Here is a 21,290-nt window from a genome sequence, read left to right as displayed (position 1 = left end):
ATGCCAGAGAGACCTTATCGCAAAAAGAAAAAATAAAGTGCGCAAAAAAGAACATAGCCCATTGTACGGTAGAGATGTTTTTGAAAGTCGCGCAGAAAGTAAGATGTTTATTGATGCCGAGTACTATTAATAATACAGAGGGTTCATGGTCTTTCCTCGTTAATCTTAGATACTTCGGCTTCAAATTTCTGTTTAGTTCTTTTCCGTCCTTTCTCTATTACTGAGTGTATACAAATGTAAATGCACCAAAGGAACTGTTACTTAGATAAATTATTATGTATTTACAATAATTATTGTAAATAAGTGTATATATTGTATACCGTAAATACGTAATAAATAATTTACTTATAGTTACAGTAATTCATTTACTCAAGGGGAATAATGTCCTCCCCTTGTTTGCGATCAAGGATTCCCAGTGTATTATAAATGTATCACCTTTATGTTTTGAATCTGTGACTGAACTTTTCTATGTTTGTTTCTTATCTCATTTCCTTCACTGATCCTTGCTGGGTCTAGGCTAAGCAGTTATCTATGGTGCGTTTCAGTGAAGTACTGATTTTCATTTCATAAAATAAATTTTGCTTTAATTAATTCTGCACATCACCCGAAGCATTTACATTTGCCATTTTACTCAGACAGTTGGTTCCAGTTGAAACCTTAGTGTGGATGGACTGGATTGTGGCAGGAGAAACTGAGTTTTCACGGGGACTGACTGTGTATGGAGTGTCTTATTTGCTGCTCCTGTGTGCCCGTCACTTTCACAGGCAGTGGTGGATGCCAGACACCGGAGGAGCTAACATCCCGGCTCTGAATGAGCTGCTCTCTGTGTGGAACATGGGGTTCAGCGATGGTCTGTATGAAGGAGAGTTCACCCTGGCAAACCATGACAGTAAGGTTCCGCGTGTTCTCCCAGGCCTTGGTATTAGGTGTGCAAGCAGAAGTGGTACCCTCCTGAAACCTAGGTTTCTTGAAAAAGAGAATGATGACTCCTCAGCTGGAGTCAGTGGAAAGAACTCACCAGTAGTTTCAAAAGTACATCCATGAGGCTCTAGTTTTGTCCAGATTTTTTTAAATGAAAATATTTTATGTAGGCATTCCTAATTTTAGTGCTACCTTTAAGAGTCTTTATGTAATACTCCCAAATGGAAACTGCCTCATAGCTTCCATTTATTTACAAAATGCGCTTCATGAAGTAACTGTGTTTCTCGTGTAGGAAGCTGTCGCAGATAAGTTTTTGGTAGCTGGTTTCGAGAAGAACATCTTGAGCATTATTACTTCTCATTCTGCAGATCTGGGCAGCTTGTTTTGAGCCATGGCTGCTCTGAATTACTACATCTATTCAGAAATCTAATGTTAATAGCACTTTTTCGTTGAATTACCAAATCTCTACAGAAACCTGAGGTTAGCAGTGTTTTTTACTTGAATTTTGAGGGATTACTTGTACTTCATGTGTAACAAGGCAAGAGCAGCCCCTTCCTCAAGATTAAAGACAATTTTTAAAAAATGCATAGTGTCTGAAGAATTTACTTTGGGCAAATGAGTAGCTGTGACGACGTTCCAGCGTTCCCGTGACTTTGAACATTCTTTTCTAGTGTATTATGCGTCAGGGTGCAGCATCGCGAAGTTTCCAGAAGATGGCATCGTGATAACACAGACTTTCAAGGACCAAGGTAAAGGATGCCGTTCGTGGGCCTTTTGCTTCTTTCTTTCTGTCTCTCCCTTTTCCCCTCCTTTCTCTCTCTCTTTCTCTCTCTCTCTCTCCCCCTCTCTCTCTCTCTCTCCCCCTCCCCCTCTCTCCCCTCTCTCTCTCTCTCGCTCTTTAATAAAAGCTTTATTGCATGTAATTTACATGCCATAACTTTGCCCTTTTAAAGTGTACAATTCAGTGGTTTTTAGTATATTTACAAAATTGTGCAACCATCACCACTGTCTACTTCCAGAACAGTTTTATCACCCCAATGAGAAATCCCATGTGCATTAGAAGTTTTGGTTTCTTTTAAAATTTGTTGCGATGTTATTTGAATGGTACCCACCATAGGCAGGACTTCTCGGTAGAGGCTCTGAGGGATACTAAGGTAAGATAGCCTCTTGCTGATCATTTGAATATGTGTGTATGTGTGCGTGCATGCGTGTGTGTGTGCATGTGTGTGTGCAGCAACTGCTGCAAAAGAAATTGAATTCCTTCAGGAGAGGGGCAAAATTATTTTATATATTTTTAAAAACTGTTGTCAAGGTTACTTGATGAATTTTTTGTTACCCTCTAAATTGTTTTGCTTCTATGATTGCCAGATTATTAAGGTTTTAGAAAAATTCTGACCATGTTTTGGAGTTCTGAACCATTTAAAGATAAGAAACATTCATTATACAGCAGCCTCTCAGAGTTCTTTGAGGAGTGGTGTTTGCATGCAGTTCTGCTTCAGCTGTGTACAGGCATCACCCAGGAAGGCACCATGGCAGCCCTCCTAGAACTGGTATTCGTGATACCACCATGTGCTTAATGTACCATGGCCACACGGTGAGCTGGAGAGCAGTGGGAGTGAGCTGCCTCTACCTTCCCGAAAGCCAGGTGAAGGAGGGTATGGGCAGGTGAGCAGAAACCACAGCACAGCCGTCCTGTGACCTCTCACCAACAGCTGTCATTCTGAACCACCTGTGTCTGCTCTTACACAGGGTTGCTGAGAGCTTTAAGACTGTTATGTGCCCCAAACAATAGGCTGATGAAAATGCACAAGATCCATTTTTTTCATGCAAGTTGATACTGTGTGTTTCAGAATGAGAGGCCCCCCTCCATTGTAAAGGTCGCCATTTTCTCTATGTGGATGTTAAGAATAGTTATATTAGTTGGAGATGATGAAAAGATAGGATATCTCAGCTTACCTACTTGCAACTGTAATGTAGAATTTATTTTTATATTACCTGGAAGGGATTTTTTCCTTTTATCAAAACAGGGTTGATGAGTAACTGGATCTGTGTTTCATAGGGTTCTGTCGAAACTTTAGGCACATAATGATTGCTTTCACAGTCACAGGCTTGGTTGGCCATGGGTTAGTGATTCTTTCTCAAAGCATTCCTCATAGACAGTATCACTTCAGGTCCTAGCTATAAACAAGGGGTCAAAGCGATGGTTTCATTGGCTCGTGCTCTCTGGGAAATCCTTGGTTTTGGTTGGGGGGGGTGGGGAGAAGCAAAAGTAGATTGAAGTCCGCATGCTTTCTTTCCATGTTCCACTACAGCGTAAAAATGAAATCCTTTTTAGGAAGGGGCATTTTATTCCCATAAGGGCTTTAAGATGAATAATCTTTTGGGTACAAGATAAGAATTTGAAAATAGAAATTTGGGTTATGCCTGATCAGAAAAGACCCCAATGGCAGAAATAAAACTCGTATCAAATACCACAAGGCAAATGGTGGTGAGTGTGTTCCAGTTTCTCCTGTCTGACTGCTTCCTTCCTCCAGAGAAAAGCATATTTTTTTTTTCTACTCAGCTCCTAGTGGGATTACTGTACGGAGAGCAGGGAATGTCACGTTTTTGTAGCTACAGACATTTCAGATGTTAGCAACACAGACAATACCAGATTGTGAGGAAGACGAGCATCGTGTTCTGGGGCTGAGGAATGCATTCCCCTGGGGCAGACACTCTCAGATTATCTGGTGGTGCCACTGATGAGGCTGCCTATGGCATTTATACATTTTTGACTTCTTGATTAATTAAACATTTTAAATTATGTCATCTGGGCAAAGATAGGAGTCTGTGCTGTTGGAACATGTGTCTGTGAAATTAATGTAACTGGTGTCTTAAACCTAAATTGAAAATATGTGAACGTACTTTTAAAAATTAGTTACATTTGTCCTAGCTTTTCATAATAAAGCATGAAACCTGGGTATTAGTATATATGACTGTATTCATAGAGAAACCTGCATGTTCAGCAAGAGCTGCTGGTTGCCCTGTGTGTAGGTGTCTGAAAACATAGGCTTTTCAGGATAAGAGGGGACAAATTTTATGCTGGTTTTTTTTTTTTTTTTTTTTTTGAGATAGAGGCAGCACCTTTATAATGGTAAATATTACGTACTGCCATGGCAAGGGAAAATGAAAGTGGATATGGAAATACATGCAAAGTGAATTTTGCTAAAACAAATTAATGGTACTTAAGACATTTCCGTTCTGGAAGGCTTACTCTTAAGGCTCTTCTGTTCTAAACATTTGCAGTGTTTTAATTGAAGATTGGATTTCGACAGTTTGGTTTATGTGTCACGTGGATTAAATGTCAAGTGGTAAGCAGGAAATAACTCATTGCTCAACAGAAACTCTCATGCTGTTGTTTTTGTTGTGTCGTTTCAGGATTGGAGGTTTTAAAGCAGGAAACAGCAGTTGTTGAAAACGTCCCTATTTTGGGACTTTATCAGATTCCAGCTGAGGGTGGAGGCCGGATTGTACTGTATGGGGACTCCAACTGCTTGGATGACAGTCACCGGCAGAAGGGTAGGAAAAACACAAATGGCCTTAGTGACTTCAGCACATAGATCCTTTCCTCCCTTTGTCTCTGGAAAGGTGCCCGTGAGATGCTGGCAGGTCAGCTAACATCTTTTCACTTGAACCAGGCTCAGCTGGAGAAGTTGCAGTCACTTTGATTGCTTGGAATAGTTTGATAGGTGTCTGAGTCTGCACACATTTAATAAGCAAAACAAAGCTACTTTTATGGGCCATGATGCTGCTTCTCCATCTTCACCTTTCTGAGGCCAGTGGAGGTTGGAACCCCCACATTCTGGTGGAGAGCCCCTTCCCTGACTTCCCTGGGGCTTGCCAGCCCCAGGCTTCCCCCAGCCCCCTGCTGCCTGTACTTTGTGGGCACTGCCACATGGGGGCGCCTTTCTTCAGTCCGACCCACTCTTTTCTTGGAGGGTTGGCCCTTGGCTATCCTCCCAGACCTGGAGTTCAGGCTTTTCTGAGCCTTTATCAGTGAGGAGGAGTGTTTATTATCTTGAGGCATGAAGGGGAGGCAAACAGCCACACCAGTCCTCTTCCTCCACCTCTTTTTCAGTCTTGACGCATCCTTCAGATTTTGGGGCTTAAGGTTGGGCACAGACTATTCTCATTTTTTTAAAGAGGAAAAGGAATGGTAAAGTGCTCCACGCTTTTACCTGGTAAGGTGATGACAACACCAGAACTGAAACCAGTCTTCTAACGCACCGCGACCACTGGGGTACTCGGGCAGAGGGCAGGTGGTGAGTTACAAGAACAAGGCCCCGAGAGGTGTGTTTGCTCCCCTCTGCTTCAGGCTGAAGTTGACTGCCTTCCTGGCATTTATGTAAATCCCTAGACTATGATGGATCTTTTTAAAAATCAAAAATGGGCCGGGCGCAGTGGCTCAACACCTGTAATCCCAGCACTTTGGGAGGCAAAGGCCAGTGGATCACGAGGTCAGGAGATTGAGACCAGCCTGGCCAACAGAGTGAAACCCCATCTCTACTAAAAATACAAAAATTAGCCGGACATGGTGGCACATGCCTGTAATCCCAGCTACTCGGGAGGCTGAGGCAAGAGAGTTCTTGAACCCGGGAGGTGGAGGTTGCAGTGAGCCGAGATCGTGCCATTGCACTCCAGCCTGGGCGACAGAGCAATACTCTGTCTCAAAAAAAAAAATAAAATAAAAATCAGAAGTGAGGGTTAAAGTCACAGTTACAAGAGATTAATGTTTTATTTCCACAGAGATTTTAAGACCTGACATCTCCTGGTAAGAGGCTTTATTAAATTTTAAATGCCTGAGAGGATGGTCTAGTCTTTAAATTTAAAATGGCAGCATTTTGAATCTTTCAGGGGCATTAAGCACTTGACCAGAAATGTCCTTTAATGAGAGGAAAGTAGTTAATGGGGCTTTTCTCGCAGGGATCTTGTCTAGTCCAGCTTGATGTTAATGGGACCTGAAGGGCAGATGCAGGAGAAACAAGATGGGCACAGGAACTCCAGGTTTAAATACAGGGTGGGGCCTTCGGTCTCAGGATTCTTTGTGAACGGGAGCTGTTGCTAGCCCAGTGCTCAGCCCCTGAGATGTCCCTGAAAACAAATTGCCCTTTCTCTGCTGTCAGTCTTCCAGTGGTTGGCACCCTGCTGACTCCACGCCCAGCTCAGGTGAATAGACGCTCCATGGGTGTGGGCCTTGCCTCCACCCCCTGGGGTGTCAGTTCCTTCTCTCCGAGAGAGCCTCCAGGACGCTGCAGGAGCCGTGGCCCCCATTCTTCTCTCCCTCTTGCCATTGAGCCTCTGCTCTCAGGCCCTTCTTTTCTCATGGGTGTCACGTGATCTCACGCCAGATAAGCTCCATTCTGTCCCCGTCCATGAGGAGCTGAGTGTGGCACTTGGGCAGTTGGTGCAGCCTGGTGGACAGTGGTGCTGACCTCCTAGAGCCCTGGGGCACTGGGAGTGGAGCCCTGCTCAGCTTGTGCCTATGTGTGCTGATCTGGCTGGGCTGGGCCACCGAGAATACATGTCTTAGGAGAATGGGAATCTGGAACGTGTTGTATTTACTTTGACCTAAATTTGTGACTTCTAAACTCCCATTTTCCCCTCTTTTGGGGACTAACTTTAAAATAATTTTCCTGTAGAGATTTCTTTTTAAAAGGTAAATCATGGGCCACATGTGGTGGCTCATACCTGTAATCCCAGCACTTTGGGACGTTGAGGCAGGAAGATCACTTGATCCCAGGAGTTTGAGACCAGAGAGACCCATTTCTGCAAAAAATAAAAAATTAGCCAGGCATGTCATGTGCCTGTAGTTTCAGCTACTTGGGAGGCTGAGGCAGGAGGATTGCTAGAGCCCAGAAGCTTAAATCTGCATTGAGCTGTGATTGCACCACTTCACTGGGTGAGAAGAGCGTGACTCTGTCTGGAAAAAAAAAAAAAAAGGAATTCCTAAACAGGTTTGTTGACTTTGCAGACTGCTTTTGGCTTCTTGATGCCCTCCTCCAGTACACATCGTATGGGGTGACACCTCCTAGCCTCAGTCACTCTGGGAACCGCCAGCGCCCTCCCAGCGGAGTAGGCTCAGTCACTCCAGAGAGGATGGAAGGTGAGTGGATGGGCAGGATGCCTTGGGCGGGTAATTGGATCCAGCTGAACATGATGCTCCTTTAGCCAGTGGCTATGCCCGCCAGCAAGTTCAGCCAGTTGGTGTGCACCGCTGAGCGGTTTTCATCATGGCTGCGGGTAGACCATCATGCAGCAGCTCTCACCTGCCGAGAGGCCATCCTTACATCCCCGGAGGGACATTATCGAGGGTCCAGTGTGCCGCTGCTTTCCAGTCACACCCCTTACCCCCCTCCCCGAGAGTATGTTTACTGTCCTGCTCTCACAGGGAAAGACACTGGCTCCTACAGGTCCTCAGGAGAAATCACTAGTGTTTTTGAGCACTCGCCAGGTCCCAGGCACTAGTCTGGGATGCTTCCATCGATGACCTGACTCCCCTCTCAGTAATCCTGTGAAAATAGATATTATTTCCGGTTTCCAGATGAAGAAATGAGAGCTGAGAGAAATCAGGTAATTGCCTGAGATCTCCCAGGCGGTACGTGATGGTGGAGCCTCAGGTCGCCTCTGGAGCCTGTGCCGGTGCCATGGCCCTCAGCTGCTTGGCACTTATCGGGGTGGGTGTAAGTGCCTGTGAGTCCCCGGCCTGCTGGCCCTTGGAGTGCTGTCCATAGAAGGTTCATGTGAGCCACCGGCATCATGGAACATTTTCCAGGAGCTGCGTTTAAAAAGTAAAAAGAAACAAATGAAATTAATAATGTACTGGAGCCCAATACATGAAGAATATTAGAATGTAAACACGTGATACCTTATTTCATTTGCTCAGCTGCATGTGGTTGGTAGCTGCAGTGTTCACTGATGCACATCTAAGAAATAGAAGGAATTTTGAAAATGCGAGTGCTTTTTTTGGTCAGAGAATCAACTATTTTAGAAGAGAAGTATTTTTTCCATGAAACCGGTCTGTAGCTTCCTTAGATTCCGCAAGTGTGGCCTTGCGTGTACAGTTGGTGGTCAGCAAAGGTTGACCAGCCAGTGATGTGCATACATCTGCCTATCTTCAAGGGAACAGTTACGATTTTCTCACCCCCTTCAGCAGTGGAAGGAAACACACATTGTCTGGGACGAACCAGTCAGGTGTGGCTCCTGCACTGTGTGGAGGACAGCTAAACGGAGCGCATGGGCTCTGTGCTGTGTTTTGAGAAAGCAGACAAAGTCATCATAAAGCACTTTTTTTCCTTTGCGTTTTAATAATAGAGATGATTTTCTTTTTTTGTTGATGTTGCTGCTAACCATAGGAAACCATCTTCATCGCTACTCCAAGGTCCTGGAGGCCCATTTGGGGGACCCAAAACCTCGGCCTCTGCCAGCCTGTCCACACTTGTCTTGGGCCAAGCCACAGCCTTTAAATGAGACGGCGCCCAGGTTAGTGTCTGCCTGTGCCCTTCCACTCGTTCCACAGGGCTTACGAGTCACTGCTTTTTTTATAGGAGAGAATGGAATTTTACTGACATCATTACAGAATTGCCAGATCTTCAAGCTTGTCATTTGCAATAGTCATTTAGTGAACCCCCATATTGGCCTTTGGAAGTAGGCTCTTTGGTGATATACTACATAAAAAGTGCTTTGGATAATTAGCATTTGGTTACATTTGGTTAATTCTTTTTTTAAAAAACTATGATCCAACAGTGATTACATTTGAGCTGGAGCTCTGGGTCCTGTGGTCGGGGAGCTGAGAGCTGCCGGTTGCAGCGTGTTCCCTGTTTGAGACATTAATGATAAGATACCGCTAGTTCTCTTCTTCTGTCATCCCCGGGGGCTGCGGTTTCCGCCCAGCCAAGAAGAGCATGCTTCTGTGTCATTACGTCCTGTGCATACTGTGACTGGGGGTGAATGTCCCTGCCTCTGATGACAGGCTGTGACCTCTGCTGCTGTCGCTGTCCAGACTCCTTCTTGGGTCTCACTGTCTTAACTCGGCTTCTTCATTTCCGTAGTTTCCTTCTATAGCCAGTGTTTGAGTTGACCCTGCTGTTTCGCTCTGCAGCCAGGGTGAGCCAGCTTGGCATGGCCGGTCCCTGTTTTCTCCAGGTCCCGCCCTCTCTCTTTTCTCTGTGACGTCGCTGGCCTGAGCAGGACAATGCAAGAAGAAAGGGGAAGCTTTTCCTGAGCAAGGGATGAAGCCAGGGACAGCGGTCAGATCTGTGGCCCTGGCCGAGCAGGCAAGCCTCCCACCCCATCAAGCCAGAATCTTGCCCTCTGAGTCCCCCGGCGGTCCAGCACCCGGCCCCTCTCCCCAGCCCCCTCAGGCAGGAGGCTCCCCTGTAGACGGCCCCCCTCCATCCTGTAAGGTAAAGAGGAGAATCCCCGCGGGAAGGTGGCAAGGCCACCGTCTGCCTTTACTGGTCGTCGTAAACCGAAAGTACTAAACACACCACGCAGTGACCGTATATCTTCATTTACAATATGCTTAATAGAACACAGGAAAATGGTAGAATGATCACATTGTCATCTCATCAGCAGCTATTTTCCTGAACCTTTAATTACTGGGTACTTTTCCATTGCAATTCACATCTCATCATTTAAAAATGTCTGATAAGTTTCCATTTTTGCATCCTTTTTATTTATAACCTTCCATTAGCCTAGCATTCAAACCAGACTTTATATTCCAGCCATGGTCAGCAATTCATAACTCAGTGAACAGTGTTAGCTGAAGTTCCAGAAACCCAATTATTCTCCACAGTGTTGTTTAGGACATGGAGAAGCAGATAACAATATCCTTTCTATCCTTTGCTATCTACCTGTTCACATCAAATAATCCATCACATACTGAACTGGCCCATCCAGGATGCTGATAATGGACAGCTCCTGGAATTTGATTTTCACAATCACTCAGTAATTTCTTCTTCTCAGTCCGCTGCTGGGTTTTACATTTATCTTGCTTTTCACATCTTGAAAATTACTGTCAGTCCTCATAGACCTAGATTGACGCATATTCTGAATCTCTAAAAGAGATTTGAGACCAGGAGACAGCTCCAGATGCCTGTCAGCCCCATGCTGAGGGCAGGTTTCCATCTGGGAAGTGGAGAGGTGCTTTGGGTTTCTTTGTTGGGCATCAGGTGTCCATACTTGGGGCAGCTGTGGAAGTGCCAGCATCCTCCCTGAGAGGAACCCCTGCTCCAGTGGCCCCTCAGTCCTTCCATCAGTATGCTGTAAAGCTGTGTGTACTGTTACCATGACTGCTTCACTAGAAAGTGCCATCACTAAAGCCTTAGATTATAGAACAGGATGTCATTGTTAGAATGGAAATACAGCCCATATATATTCAGCTACAAAGTTATAAACCCTAAATGTCACTGATTCCAATACTTAACACTGTCACTTTAATTTTCAGACTGATGAAAGCTAAAGTGTAACATTAAATCCTGTAACATCGGACAGGTTATAATGAGTGCTCATTGGCATTCAGGCAGTTGCTGAGCTGGGAGTGTCGACTGGAGTCTCTCTCTTTCCTGCCTAGGAACCCTCTGCTCGGGCCAGCCCTTGCCCACCATCTTGGCGTTGACTTTCAGCCTAAATGCTGATAGGACTGGACATCTTTGCTTTCACTTGCCCAAAGTCAAAGAGACAGGCCAATAGTTTCCAAATGAATAAACAACAGAAAAATAGAGAATTTATAATTTGCAAACTAACTTAGGTGAGAGGTATTCTTCCCTCTCACCTAAGCCAGAGTAGTGATTTTCCATCATGTTCTTCCCTCTAGCCCTGGTGTCCTTCCAAGCTCTGTGCCACTGTTGCCAGTGTATCACCCTCTCTGTGTTCTTTGGGTCTAAGTTGTATTGGCCTGAACGAGTTTTTCAGATCCCAAAGTTAATGATGATACCACACAGTGCAGAAAGCATGTACGTTCATTTGATCATCCCCCTACCTGCAGGCGAGGCAGATGGGGACCCCGTGTTATGCTGCTCAGACTCTCCCCGCTATTGGTTTCTTGTATGTTTTGTATTCTCCCTCTAGATGGCGGTTTCTTCAAAGACAAAGATGCAGTCTGCTTCCCTGCCCCACTTTGCCCACTCCGTGATGTGCAGTGGTTGTGGAGTCACCACTGGCTCCGACTGTTCCGGGCCTCGGGGAGGGGACCTCAGTGGCATGCTCTGGCCCCAGGCCCATGTTCACTCAGCAGGCTGCAGCTCTTCCTGGCCACAGGCTCCTTCCAGGGCCTCAACTGGCGTGTCCTCCTGAGTTGCTTGGTCCTGTTTCCAGCTTTATGCAAAATCAGGCTCATCCTGGTCATGCTAGAATCTCACAAACGGGAACTTGACTTTGATCTTTTTCTCTTGGGACCTGGAAGTGGCCACCGCAGTTGCTGCTCAGTGGCATGAAAGTGGATGTGGGTGCTAACAGCATTTCCCATCTCCCTGTGGATCACTTTCTCTTTCTTGGGTATTAGTTGAGCTTCCTAGACTAGTATAATGGCTTGTTTTTATTTGGTTTTCATCTGTTTTCCTTAAGTAACCTTTGGAAACATCAGAAGCTACTCTCCATTGACCTGGACAAAGTGGTGTTACCCAACTTTCGATCGAATCGCCCTCAAGTGAGGCCCTTGTCCCCTGGAGAGAGTGGCGCCTGGGACATTCCTGGAGGTGAGTTCTCGGGTGCTTGGTTATTGTGCTCAGTCATCCTATAGTGTGTTCAGGGTGGTCTCCCTCCCTCCCCCCAGGAGTCAGGCCAGACTCTTCCAGTCTCTGTCTTCCTGGGAGCCATGGTGGCCTTGGTTCTTGCCTGCTTTTGTGGCACAAACCAGCATGACCAAGGGCAGGCCTGAGAGATTAGACATTGTTTCCCTTAGAAAATGCTACCCCTATGTGTTCACATTTGAATTTCTTTGATGATGGCCAGGTGATCTACTTAAAAAGATGTTCAGAATAACCTACAGGCTCTTTATGAAAGTTCTGCCAGCCACCTATCATGTCCCTCACAGGACGCCTCTCTGCTGGTTTGGGTCCCAGGCAGTGGGAACTGCCGCCCTGGCCCCCAGCCCTCAGCCCAGAAGGCCCCTCCAGTTCTCTGCCCTGCCCACCCTGGGAGGGACTTGACTGAGCTGGGGTGTGCCCCTTAGGTGGCCTCATCCTGTCTGTCTCTCCAGGGATCCTCACTGGCTACATAGACTGCCTGGGGCAGGTTCTTCTCCACCACCCAGGGCGGTTGGTACCAGGCCTTTCTCACAGAGCCCGGGCTGTGAGACAGGGGACTAGAGTCCCCTGCACGCTCCCGAAGAGTTTGCAGCTACCAAGGGGATTTCTCTGGGTTCCAGGAATTGGCCAGAAACCGGGGATAGGGAAGGGGCACCCCTCTCCATGCAGTCCAGCCCTGGACACTGCGTGGTGGTGCCAGGGTCCTGAGGGCCTTGCGCACAAGTCGCGGGTGCGCTGAGGGTATATTCCGGAGCCCTTGGCACTGCCCAGTCAATCGTATTGACATTCTAAACCAGGGGTTCTCTCGTGGCCTCTCCTGGTTTTCAGCCACACGTCCTCTCCATGGAGGGCTTTCCTCAAGGTGGACACTGCCCGAGGCGCTTCTTCCATCATGCCTGCTTCCTCTTCCTCCCACTCAGCCGGAATCTCAGGCCTCTCCTTCTTTCCTGGATTGAGACGTGGCCATCTTCCCTTCTTTTTAGGGAAACACAGAGCGCCTCCGGGCCTCCTCCCTTCGGTAGGTTGTAAAGAAGCATAGCTGGGCCTGATTGTCATGTCTGCAGGGAGCCCGGGAAGGAGGGGCAGCAGAGACCTCTCCGAGCCCTCCTTCCCCACAGGAAATGGCTTCTCAGCACACTGGGAACGTGGCTGCTCTTTCCTCTCATCTCTTTATTAATGGCCTGGGTTACTTTAGCTAAGGCTTAAAAATGGTGTGTGCCCTGCAAGCCCAGCTAAAGAAATTAGCTTGCATTTGGTTTCTGATGAATCCAGCTGTCATAGAAAAAGGCTGTGACGGTAGCTCTGTGGCTTCCTGCCTGTTCACCGGCTGTCCTCTTGCAGGGATCATGCCTGGCCGCTACAACCAGGAGGTGGGCCAGACCATTCCTGTCTTTGCCTTCCTGGGAGCCATGGTGGTCCTCGCATTCTTTGTGGTACAAATCAACAAGGCAAAGAGCAGGCCGAAGCGGAGGAAGCCCCGGGTGAAGCGCCCGCAGCTCATGCAGCAGGTTCACCCGCCGAAGACCCCTTCAGTGTGACCAGCAGCCTGGCTGACCGTGAGGGCCAGAGAGCTTCCACGGACAGCGCTGGGGGGTGAGCCGAGCTGTGGCGGCTGCTGGTGTAAAAGGGGTCCAGTTCCCAGCTGCAGGTTTGTTAAGAGTCTGTTCTACCTGGGCCTGCCTTCCTGTGATGGGCAGAGGCTCCCAGGACATCGAGGAGAATCCTGTGGCCGTGGGTCCTGTCCTGTCAGGAGGGACTCTGGCTCGGCCGCCAGTAAGACTTGGCAGCTGTGCACACCAAAGACTTGGGAGAACCTGGAAAGGCTGACTGGGGTCTTCTGACTGGAGAGGAAGGATGTGCTTTCCAAGCAAATGATATGACCCTGACCAAGCTCAGATACGCTTGTTAAAGGCTATTTTCTATATTTATTGTTGGGGAAAAAGTCACTTTAAAGACTTGTGCTATTTGGAAGCAAAGCTATTTTTTTTGTCAATGAAATGCAGTTTTTTTACTATTACATCATGAGGAACAACCTAGATTCCATGATCTTTTTAATGAAAGGACAGACTGAGATTTGAAGGAAACTTGCACAAATCTGTGAAACATAGACCTTCGCTTTATTTTTGTAAGTATCACCTGCCATCATGTTTTGTAATTTGAGGTCTTGATTTCACCATTGTCGGTGAAGACAATTTTCAATAAATATGTATTACCTGTATGAAGCTTAAGGATACGGTGTCCAGACTCTCCACTTGTCCCATTTGTCTTTGATGACAATCTGGAATGGGTTCTGACTCAGCCTGCTAAATTTTTTTATGGAGACATAATGCACAGAACATTCTCCATTGCATAGTGTACAGCTCAGTGGTTTCTGGTGTCTCACAAGGTTGTGCGGGCTCCGGAACACTTCCATCACCCCCAGAGAAAACCCTACACCCACCAGCAGTCACCCCCAGTCATTCCTGCCCCCAGGCCGCTAGCAACCAGTCTGCTTTCTGTGGATTGGCCTGTTCTGGACATTTCCTTTACATGGAATCCACAGTACAAGGTTCTTTGGGTCTGACTTTCTTCACTTCGTATCGTGTTTTCAGGGTTCTCTGACCAGCGCTGTGGCAGGCATCAAGACCTCATCCCTGCCCGTGGCTGAGCCGTGTCCCCTGGTGTGGCCAGACCAGTTGTGTCTCTCTCTTCTGCAGCTGGTGGACATCTGTGGTGTTTCTACTTTGTGGCTGTTGTGAACAGCACTGCTCTGAGAACTTGTGAACGGGGTTTGTGTGAATGTAGCTCTTTTTTTATTTCTGTTGGGAGTGTACCTAGCTGTGAAATCATACCGCTCTGTGTTTAACTTTCTGAGGAGCTGCCAGATTTTCCTTCCGGAGCCGTGGCACCATCTTGCATTCTTGCCAGCTGCGTGAGAGTTCCACTCTTCACATCCTCATCAGTACTTGTAGTTCTCCAGCTTTCAAATGCTACTGTCCTCCTGGGTGCACAGCGCGATCATATGGCAGCTTTGATGTGCATTTCCCTGAAGACTCGTGATGTTGAGTGTCTTTTCATGTGTTTACTGGCCATTTGTCTGTCTGCTTTGGAGAAACGTCTGTTCAGAGCCTTTGTCCATATTTGATTTGGGTAGTCTTTTCATTACTGAGTTGTAAGAGTTCTCACACGCGTGATGTAACTTGCAGGTATTTTCTCTCATTCTTTGGGTTCACAAGCAGACTGTGGGCTGCGAGCACCTGGCACTCAGGAGCCCCCTGTCCTGAGGTGGCTGTGGCTCTGAGCTGCTTGCTCTTCTTATCCACACTTGGGTCTTGCATGCTGTTGGCTCTGTAGCCTTTCCTCTCACAGGTCTCTGTGGGTATGGGCTGCTTACCCTCTGCTGCTCAGGACCATAAAGGGCAGGGTTTTGTTAAAAGTTTCCCCTCAAACCAGGAGACGAGGACCCTTTCTGTCCGGTTGCCAGAATGCTGTCATGAGGAGCTGTGTGCCAGGCACGCTGTGCTGGTTATAACACGAGCTTCTGATTCATCCCCCACATGCTGTGCGGGAGGCATCGCTGGGCCCATTGCACCCATAAAATGGCAGCCTGCAGGTCGCGTATCACCTGCACAGTCACACAGCTAGTAGCCATGGCAGGATGTGCCCTCATGTTGCCCTCAGTTCTGAAACCTGTGTACTTAACCCATGTTTTCTCCTGCTGGTGTCTGTGTGATGTCCCATGTATGTCTGCCTCTCTCTAAAGGGACACCAGGAGGATACCCAGAAGCCGGGGGGCCTTGGGACAGAGTCCTAGGAGGATGGAGTGAGTGAAGGAGCGGGCGAGGGTGAGCGAGAACACCTTGGTGGGAGAGCTCATGTAGAAAGGGGATTGAGTCTTGGGGAGGAACCGGATCCGTGTCGTTTGCTGAGGTGGCTGAGTCTGGCATTCAGATTTGCCGTCCCGTGTAAGTGGCCCTGGAGGGAGCCCCCTTGCTGGGTGGTGGCTGTGGGATTCTGGGGTATGCCTTGGAGAATGTCCTGGGGAGGATGTCATGGCCCTGGCCCTGTACTCAAGCTGCCTGGGTCCCCTTCAGCCCGGCCACCCCTGCTGTGGGCCCTAGCCAGGGGTCTGCACGCCACCAAACGCTATGTGTTGGGTACGTGGTGACACCCAGGCCACATGCTTAGCCATGTGCCTGACAACCAGTGCCGATGTCTGCCACTCACAAGGACGCACGTTCTGTCATACAGGCCTGCTCATGTGGTCCTGGGCTGGGCCACCTCCCCCCTTAAAAAGGATTCCTTTATTTCCTTTATGCCCCTCATTGTCCTAGTGAACAGCTACATCTTTTTAAAAAACAAAGGCTAGATGCAGTGGCTCTGCCTGTTAATCTCAACACTGGGTGGCCGAAGCAGGAGGATCACTTGAGGCCACCCTGGGCAACGTAGCAGGACCCTGTCTCTACAAAAAAAAACAAAAAAGAGCAGCCAGCCACAACCACAGACATACACCTGGGGTTCACAGGAGGCCTGGGGGCTCTGAGAGGGGTCCGGGGTCATCCTTCGCCCTGGCTGTCCCTAGAGACACCAATGGCTTGACTGCAGGAACCTTTAAGATGAGATGCAAATGGTGACTCCTCCTTAGGCCCCTCCCCTGTTTGGGACACTTCTGTCTAGATGTATCTTTGCACAACACACTTGTCCGTTCCATACAGAGCATGTCCCACATACGATGGCTCCAGGGAAACCTCCTGAGAAAGCCATGCACAGTGGGTGAGCCTGGCCCACAGCCATGCCCTGGCACCCAATGAGCCCTCGCCTCTGTGCCCCATGCCAGTGGTTCACAGGCATGATCCCTCCCAGGGCTCTCAGAGCTGCTTCTCAGGAGGAAACCCGGGTCTGGCCTGGCCTGAGCTCCAAAGCCCTCCATTCAGGCTGCCTCCCTCCCACAGCGGGTAGGGGGTGCTGCTTGCTGGAAATAATGGGAGTGTCAACTGAGATTTTGGTTTCAGAGGACGCAAAATACAGAGTCAAGGATATGCAAAAGGTTTGTCTCCCTTTTAATATACAGATTACATAGACATTTCTAGAGAAATAAATTCTTGATTTTAAAAAAATGGTTGGCAACACCCCCTTAATTGGATATTAAATCACCGAATGTTGGTTTCATTTGCTGGTAACAAGAAGGCATTGCAGGCAAGTATCCTAGAAACCCAGATCTCTGTCCCCACCCCAGCTTGGCTAGATCATCTGTTACTTGGGAATGGCCTAGGAATCTATTTTAAAAGCTCCTCAGAGCAAACAATTACTGGAACTGTGACCCAGCAATCCCACTCCTCAGCCTGTACCCAAAAGAACTGAAAACAAGGTGTTCAAACAATAACCTATACGTGGATGTTCACAGCTGCACTGTTCACAGTAGCCGAAAGGTGGGGCCAGCCCACACGTCTAGCAGTGATGATGGCTGTGTGGATGAAGGTGGCTTCTCCATGCCACTGAACACAGCCATAAAAAGAAATGAAGTTCTCACATCTGCTCCTACGTGAGGGAACCCGGAAAACATGCTGAGTGAAAGAAGCCGGACACAAAAGGGCACATCCTGTACAAGGCCTCATCTTGTATGATGAAATATCTACAGTAGACAGATTTCACAAGATCAGGAAGTAGATTAATGGTTGCCAGGAGCTGGGGGAAGGGTTCTTCCTTTGGGGATGCTGAAACTGTTCTGGAATTAGATAGTGGTGATACTGGGGCAACGTTGTGAGTACTTAACAGTCACTGGACTGCACACTTTAAAATGGTAAGCCCCAGAATGGAGTTCAGTGAATTTTATGTCAATTCTAACACACGCACTCCCCTCCCCAGAGGATTCTTGTGAACAGGCAGCCCCCTTGGGAGCCGTGGCTGGGAAACTGGGAGAGGTTCTTGTGTGCTTGAGCCCATGAGGTAGAGGCTGCGGTAACCCGAGATCATGCCACTGCACTCCAGCCTGAGCAACAGAGTGACATTCTGTCTCAAACAAACAAACGAACAAACCCAAAAACTTCTGACGCCCAGTCCTGCCCTGGGCTGGTTTAATGTGCAGCTCTGCGGGTGGGTCTGGCCTTGGTAGGGTGAAAAGTCCCAAGGCGGTTCTTGTGTCGCTAAGGTTGAGAACACTGTTTTAGAAGCTCTGAATTGGGCCCAGGTGAAAACAAATTCAGATAGGAGTATGACACACACTTGTTTCAACCTCTGCAGCTGCCACGGGCCACTCCTGTGCCACGTGCACCTTCCTCCGGCCCGAGATCAGGTGCCCATGTCCTCCCATTTCACAGCTGAGACAGTGAGACAGGTCTGAGATCCCAGAGCCAGGGTGAGGAGGATGCCGTGTGCTGCAGCCCACTGGCCTCTGAGGCCTGCCCTCATCTGTTCTCCAGAATTATAAAAAAATTTTTTCCCGAGACAGTTTCACTCTTTTGTTCAGGCCGGAGTGCAATGGCGTGACCTCGGCTCACTGCAACCTCCACCTCCCAGGTTCAAGCGATTCTCCTGCTTCAGCTTCCTGAGTAGCTGGGATTATAGGCACCTGCCACCAACCCTAGCTAAGTTTTGTTTTTTGGTAGAGACAGGGTTTTGCTATGTTGGCTGGGCTGGTCTCAAACTCCTGACCTCAGGTGATCTGCCCACCTCTGTGTGAGCCACCGCACCTGCATCTGTTGTCTGGAATTTTCTAATGGACGGTCTGGGAAATGATCAGAGGCCTCGTTGAAAGTTCCTAAGCTTGTCACCTGACTCTGGAGAAGGAAGGGAGGGTCCTCAGGAGCTCCTTTGGTGGGGGGAGTCCCTGCAGCATCTCGGAGAAAGGCTGGGCCATGCTGGGTGTTCCCGTGCAGGGCAGTGTGGGCCACGGCTGGCGGCATCCACATGGCACCTCTGTGCGGCCTCCTCATGCTCCTGCTTCGCCAGAGCTAGGCCCAGGAGGGCTGGGCCGACTGAGCAGAGGGTGGCTGCCCACCCACCAGCTGCAGATGGAGCCCAGCAGGGCGCCCCTCCACAGCTCGGGAAAGGTCACACAGCCCTGTGATGCCGGCAAAGGGTGGATATCAAAGTCCCTTGGAATTAAGAGGTTTTCCCCATTGCCTGGAATTTCACAGCCCGGTGGCCAATTTCTAAGTCATGCACGTTAATGGGCTGCTAATGAGGGACCCACCGGCAGGGACAGGGAAGTGTCCTCCAATCCCGCAGTGGAGATTATGGAGTACAAAGCCCACAGCCGCTGATGAAGGCCCCTTTATCTCCTTTCTCGGAGGCCGGATTTGGGGAAGCGTGAATGACTTGGCCTCTCTGGCAGGCCTGGGAGAGCTGCGTGAACACTGCGTGTGGCCCCGCCCTCCCCCAGCCTGGGCTACTGCACAGCCCTGCCTGCCATGCCACCCACAGCCCCTGCCTTCCTTGCTGTGTCCAGTGCCATGTCCACATGGTTTAGTGACCCTCCAGCAAGTGGGACACAGAGTCTAAGCCATTCCCAGCTCAGCCCTGACCAGGGTCTCTATCCCAGGGAACGCCCGTCCACTGTGGGCCTTCCTGGAAGCACTGGCTCATGACCCGGGCAGGGGGAGTCTCCACTTCCCAGAACATCCCCCCAGCCCTTCACCACCGATGCATAGACATCTCCTCAGCCCACCACACCTTCTCCAGGAAGCCCTTCCAGATTTGTCTCCTTTCTCGGGTCTCATAGTCCAGTCCTTCTCCCATTGGGCTGGGGTGGCTTGTGTGGTCTTGATCTCCCCACGGGACCATCCCCTTCTCTGGAGGAGAAGCCGTGTAGCCTGCGACTGTTACCCTATTTGGAAAAAGGGTCTCTGTGGATGTGTTAAAGGAAATTGAGATGCGATCAGCTTGGATTACCCAGGTGGGCCCTCTGAAAAAAGAGGAGAAAGCCAAGGGAACATGGTGCTGGCACAGACAGCAGGGATGCAGCCGCCAGCCAGGGAGCGCCTGAGCCCCCAGGAGCGGGAAGAGGCAGGAAGGACCCTCCCTCCATGGCCTCCAGAGGGAGCATGGCCCCCTTTCTACCTTGACCGACTTCTGGCCTCCAAGACCATGACAGAGTAACTTTCTGTTGTTTTAAAGCCACTGAATCTGTGTTGGCAGCTTCAGGAGCCTAACACAGCGGAAAAAGCAAACAATGTTCCCTTTCCTGTCTTTTCTGGCGTCTGTGTATTCATTCACTCACTCACACACACACACACACTCATTCAGGCAGAGTGCTTGTGGTAGGAGGCCGTGGGACATTGCAGCCTCCGAGAGGAGCCTGACGCTGGGTGAATCCCAGCTTTGTCACTTACCAGCTGTGATACTGGGAGACATGTGCTCGCTGCCTGAGCCCAGATCCTGCATGGTATGGGGTGGGAGTTGTGGGACAGTGGGGACACCTGCTCGGGAATCTGCGTGAATTTAAGTAGGCTGGGTTCTCAGTGACGCATTTAGTGGGCAGTGGCGTGAATGCCATACGGGCTCCGGTCCAGCCTTGATCTCCAGGACCGCAATCCCGGCTCCGTTTCACTCGCCCCTGCAGAGAAGCTGGCCACTGACTGCTGGTAGATCATTTCTGGAGCAGCCTCGGTGTGAGCCGAAACGGTTGGACCGGGCTGCTTGTCGGGAAGTAACAGGAGTCAGGGGGTGGGGGCTGATCTGGTGTTGGACAGAGGACTGATTGGATGCAGCGGGGCTTTGGGCATTGAAGGCATTTAGCTTAAAGCAGCGGTTCTCAACGAGGGGCTGACCCAGTGGCGCTGGAGTGACCTGGGAACCTGTTAGAAAGCCAGGTGACCAGATGCACCCCAAAGCCACTCAATCAGAAACACAGGTGGGGCCTGGTGGTCTGTGTTTGAACAAGCCCTCTGGCAGATTCTCATGCAAACTGGAGTTTAAGAATGTGTGTGAGAGGGAGCTTGGGTTCCAGGAACAAATGGCCAATTTCCAGATCTGCCCTGCATGTGCCTGCTTTTTCCAGAATGGGGCCATCCCCGATATTCGGCCCCCTTAGCTGACCACGTATCAGAGACTCCCACTACTCAAGTGTAGCCTATGGACCAGCAGCTGCCACTCCCTGGAGCGTTCAACAAGCCCCACAGGTGACTCATGTGCTTGGGATTAGCTTGAAGTTCACCTGCTGCTGTTGGGAGGTGGAGGTGAAGAAAACCGCCCGGGGTGGGGAAGGGGGCGGTGGGGGGGGGGGGAAGCACCTGTGGGCTGTGGAGCCTGTTCTGCAGATGAAGGGGCTGGTTTCTGCTTTTCACAACTCCTCCTTGGGTGGGGGGCCTCAGAGAGGCTTCTGCGGGCGGCAGCGCTGCAGAGGCTGCCCTGAGATCAGGTGCCTGCTCCCCCACCACAGCTTGCTGTCGCTCTCCAGAGCAGCTGAGAAAGCCCCACCCCTGGGCTGGGCCTGCAGGGGCTGGGGAGTAGGTAGGAGTCTTAAGCTTCCCCTGCTCAAGTCAGAGGTCTCAAAGCTGCAAATTCTTGGGACTCATGGCCCTGACCACTTGTCGCTGTCCTCCTAGGTGTGGGGGGGCCTGACCCTGAAGCATACTCGCTAGGAATCCTTTAATTAATGACTCACTT

General features: G+C 49.4%; 2 protein-coding genes across 4 annotated transcripts in view; both read left to right on the top strand.

Moving 5' to 3' along the window:
* Positions 1–13,933, top strand: part of MBTPS1 (membrane bound transcription factor peptidase, site 1) — a 62,573-nt gene extending 48,640 nt beyond the window's left edge. For all 3 annotated transcript variants that reach the window (XM_003922802.4, XM_074400684.1, XM_074400689.1), the window contains 7 exons: positions 765–889; positions 1,593–1,670; positions 4,339–4,479; positions 6,932–7,063; positions 8,313–8,439; positions 11,524–11,654; positions 13,047–13,933. In XM_003922802.4, the coding sequence (XP_003922851.1) occupies positions 765–889; positions 1,593–1,670; positions 4,339–4,479; positions 6,932–7,063; positions 8,313–8,439; positions 11,524–11,654; positions 13,047–13,243 (931 nt within the window). In that variant the 3' untranslated portion in view covers positions 13,244–13,933. The remainder of the gene's footprint in view (positions 1–764; positions 890–1,592; positions 1,671–4,338; positions 4,480–6,931; positions 7,064–8,312; positions 8,440–11,523; positions 11,655–13,046) is intronic.
* Positions 13,934–14,022: 89 nt separating this feature from the next.
* SLC38A8 (solute carrier family 38 member 8) overlaps positions 14,023–21,290 on the top strand; it is a 45,082-nt gene continuing 37,814 nt past the window's right edge. The window contains exon 1 of the mRNA XM_074400699.1: positions 14,023–20,803. The gene's annotated coding sequence lies outside the window, so the exon portion shown is untranslated. The remainder of the gene's footprint in view (positions 20,804–21,290) is intronic.

This window comes from Saimiri boliviensis, chromosome 1 (genome assembly GCF_048565385.1).
Source record: "Saimiri boliviensis isolate mSaiBol1 chromosome 1, mSaiBol1.pri, whole genome shotgun sequence".
Lineage (NCBI taxonomy): Eukaryota > Metazoa > Chordata > Mammalia > Primates > Cebidae > Saimiri > Saimiri boliviensis.
Note: the sequence above shows the minus strand (reverse complement) of the source record. Positions and strands in the feature narration are given on the sequence as shown.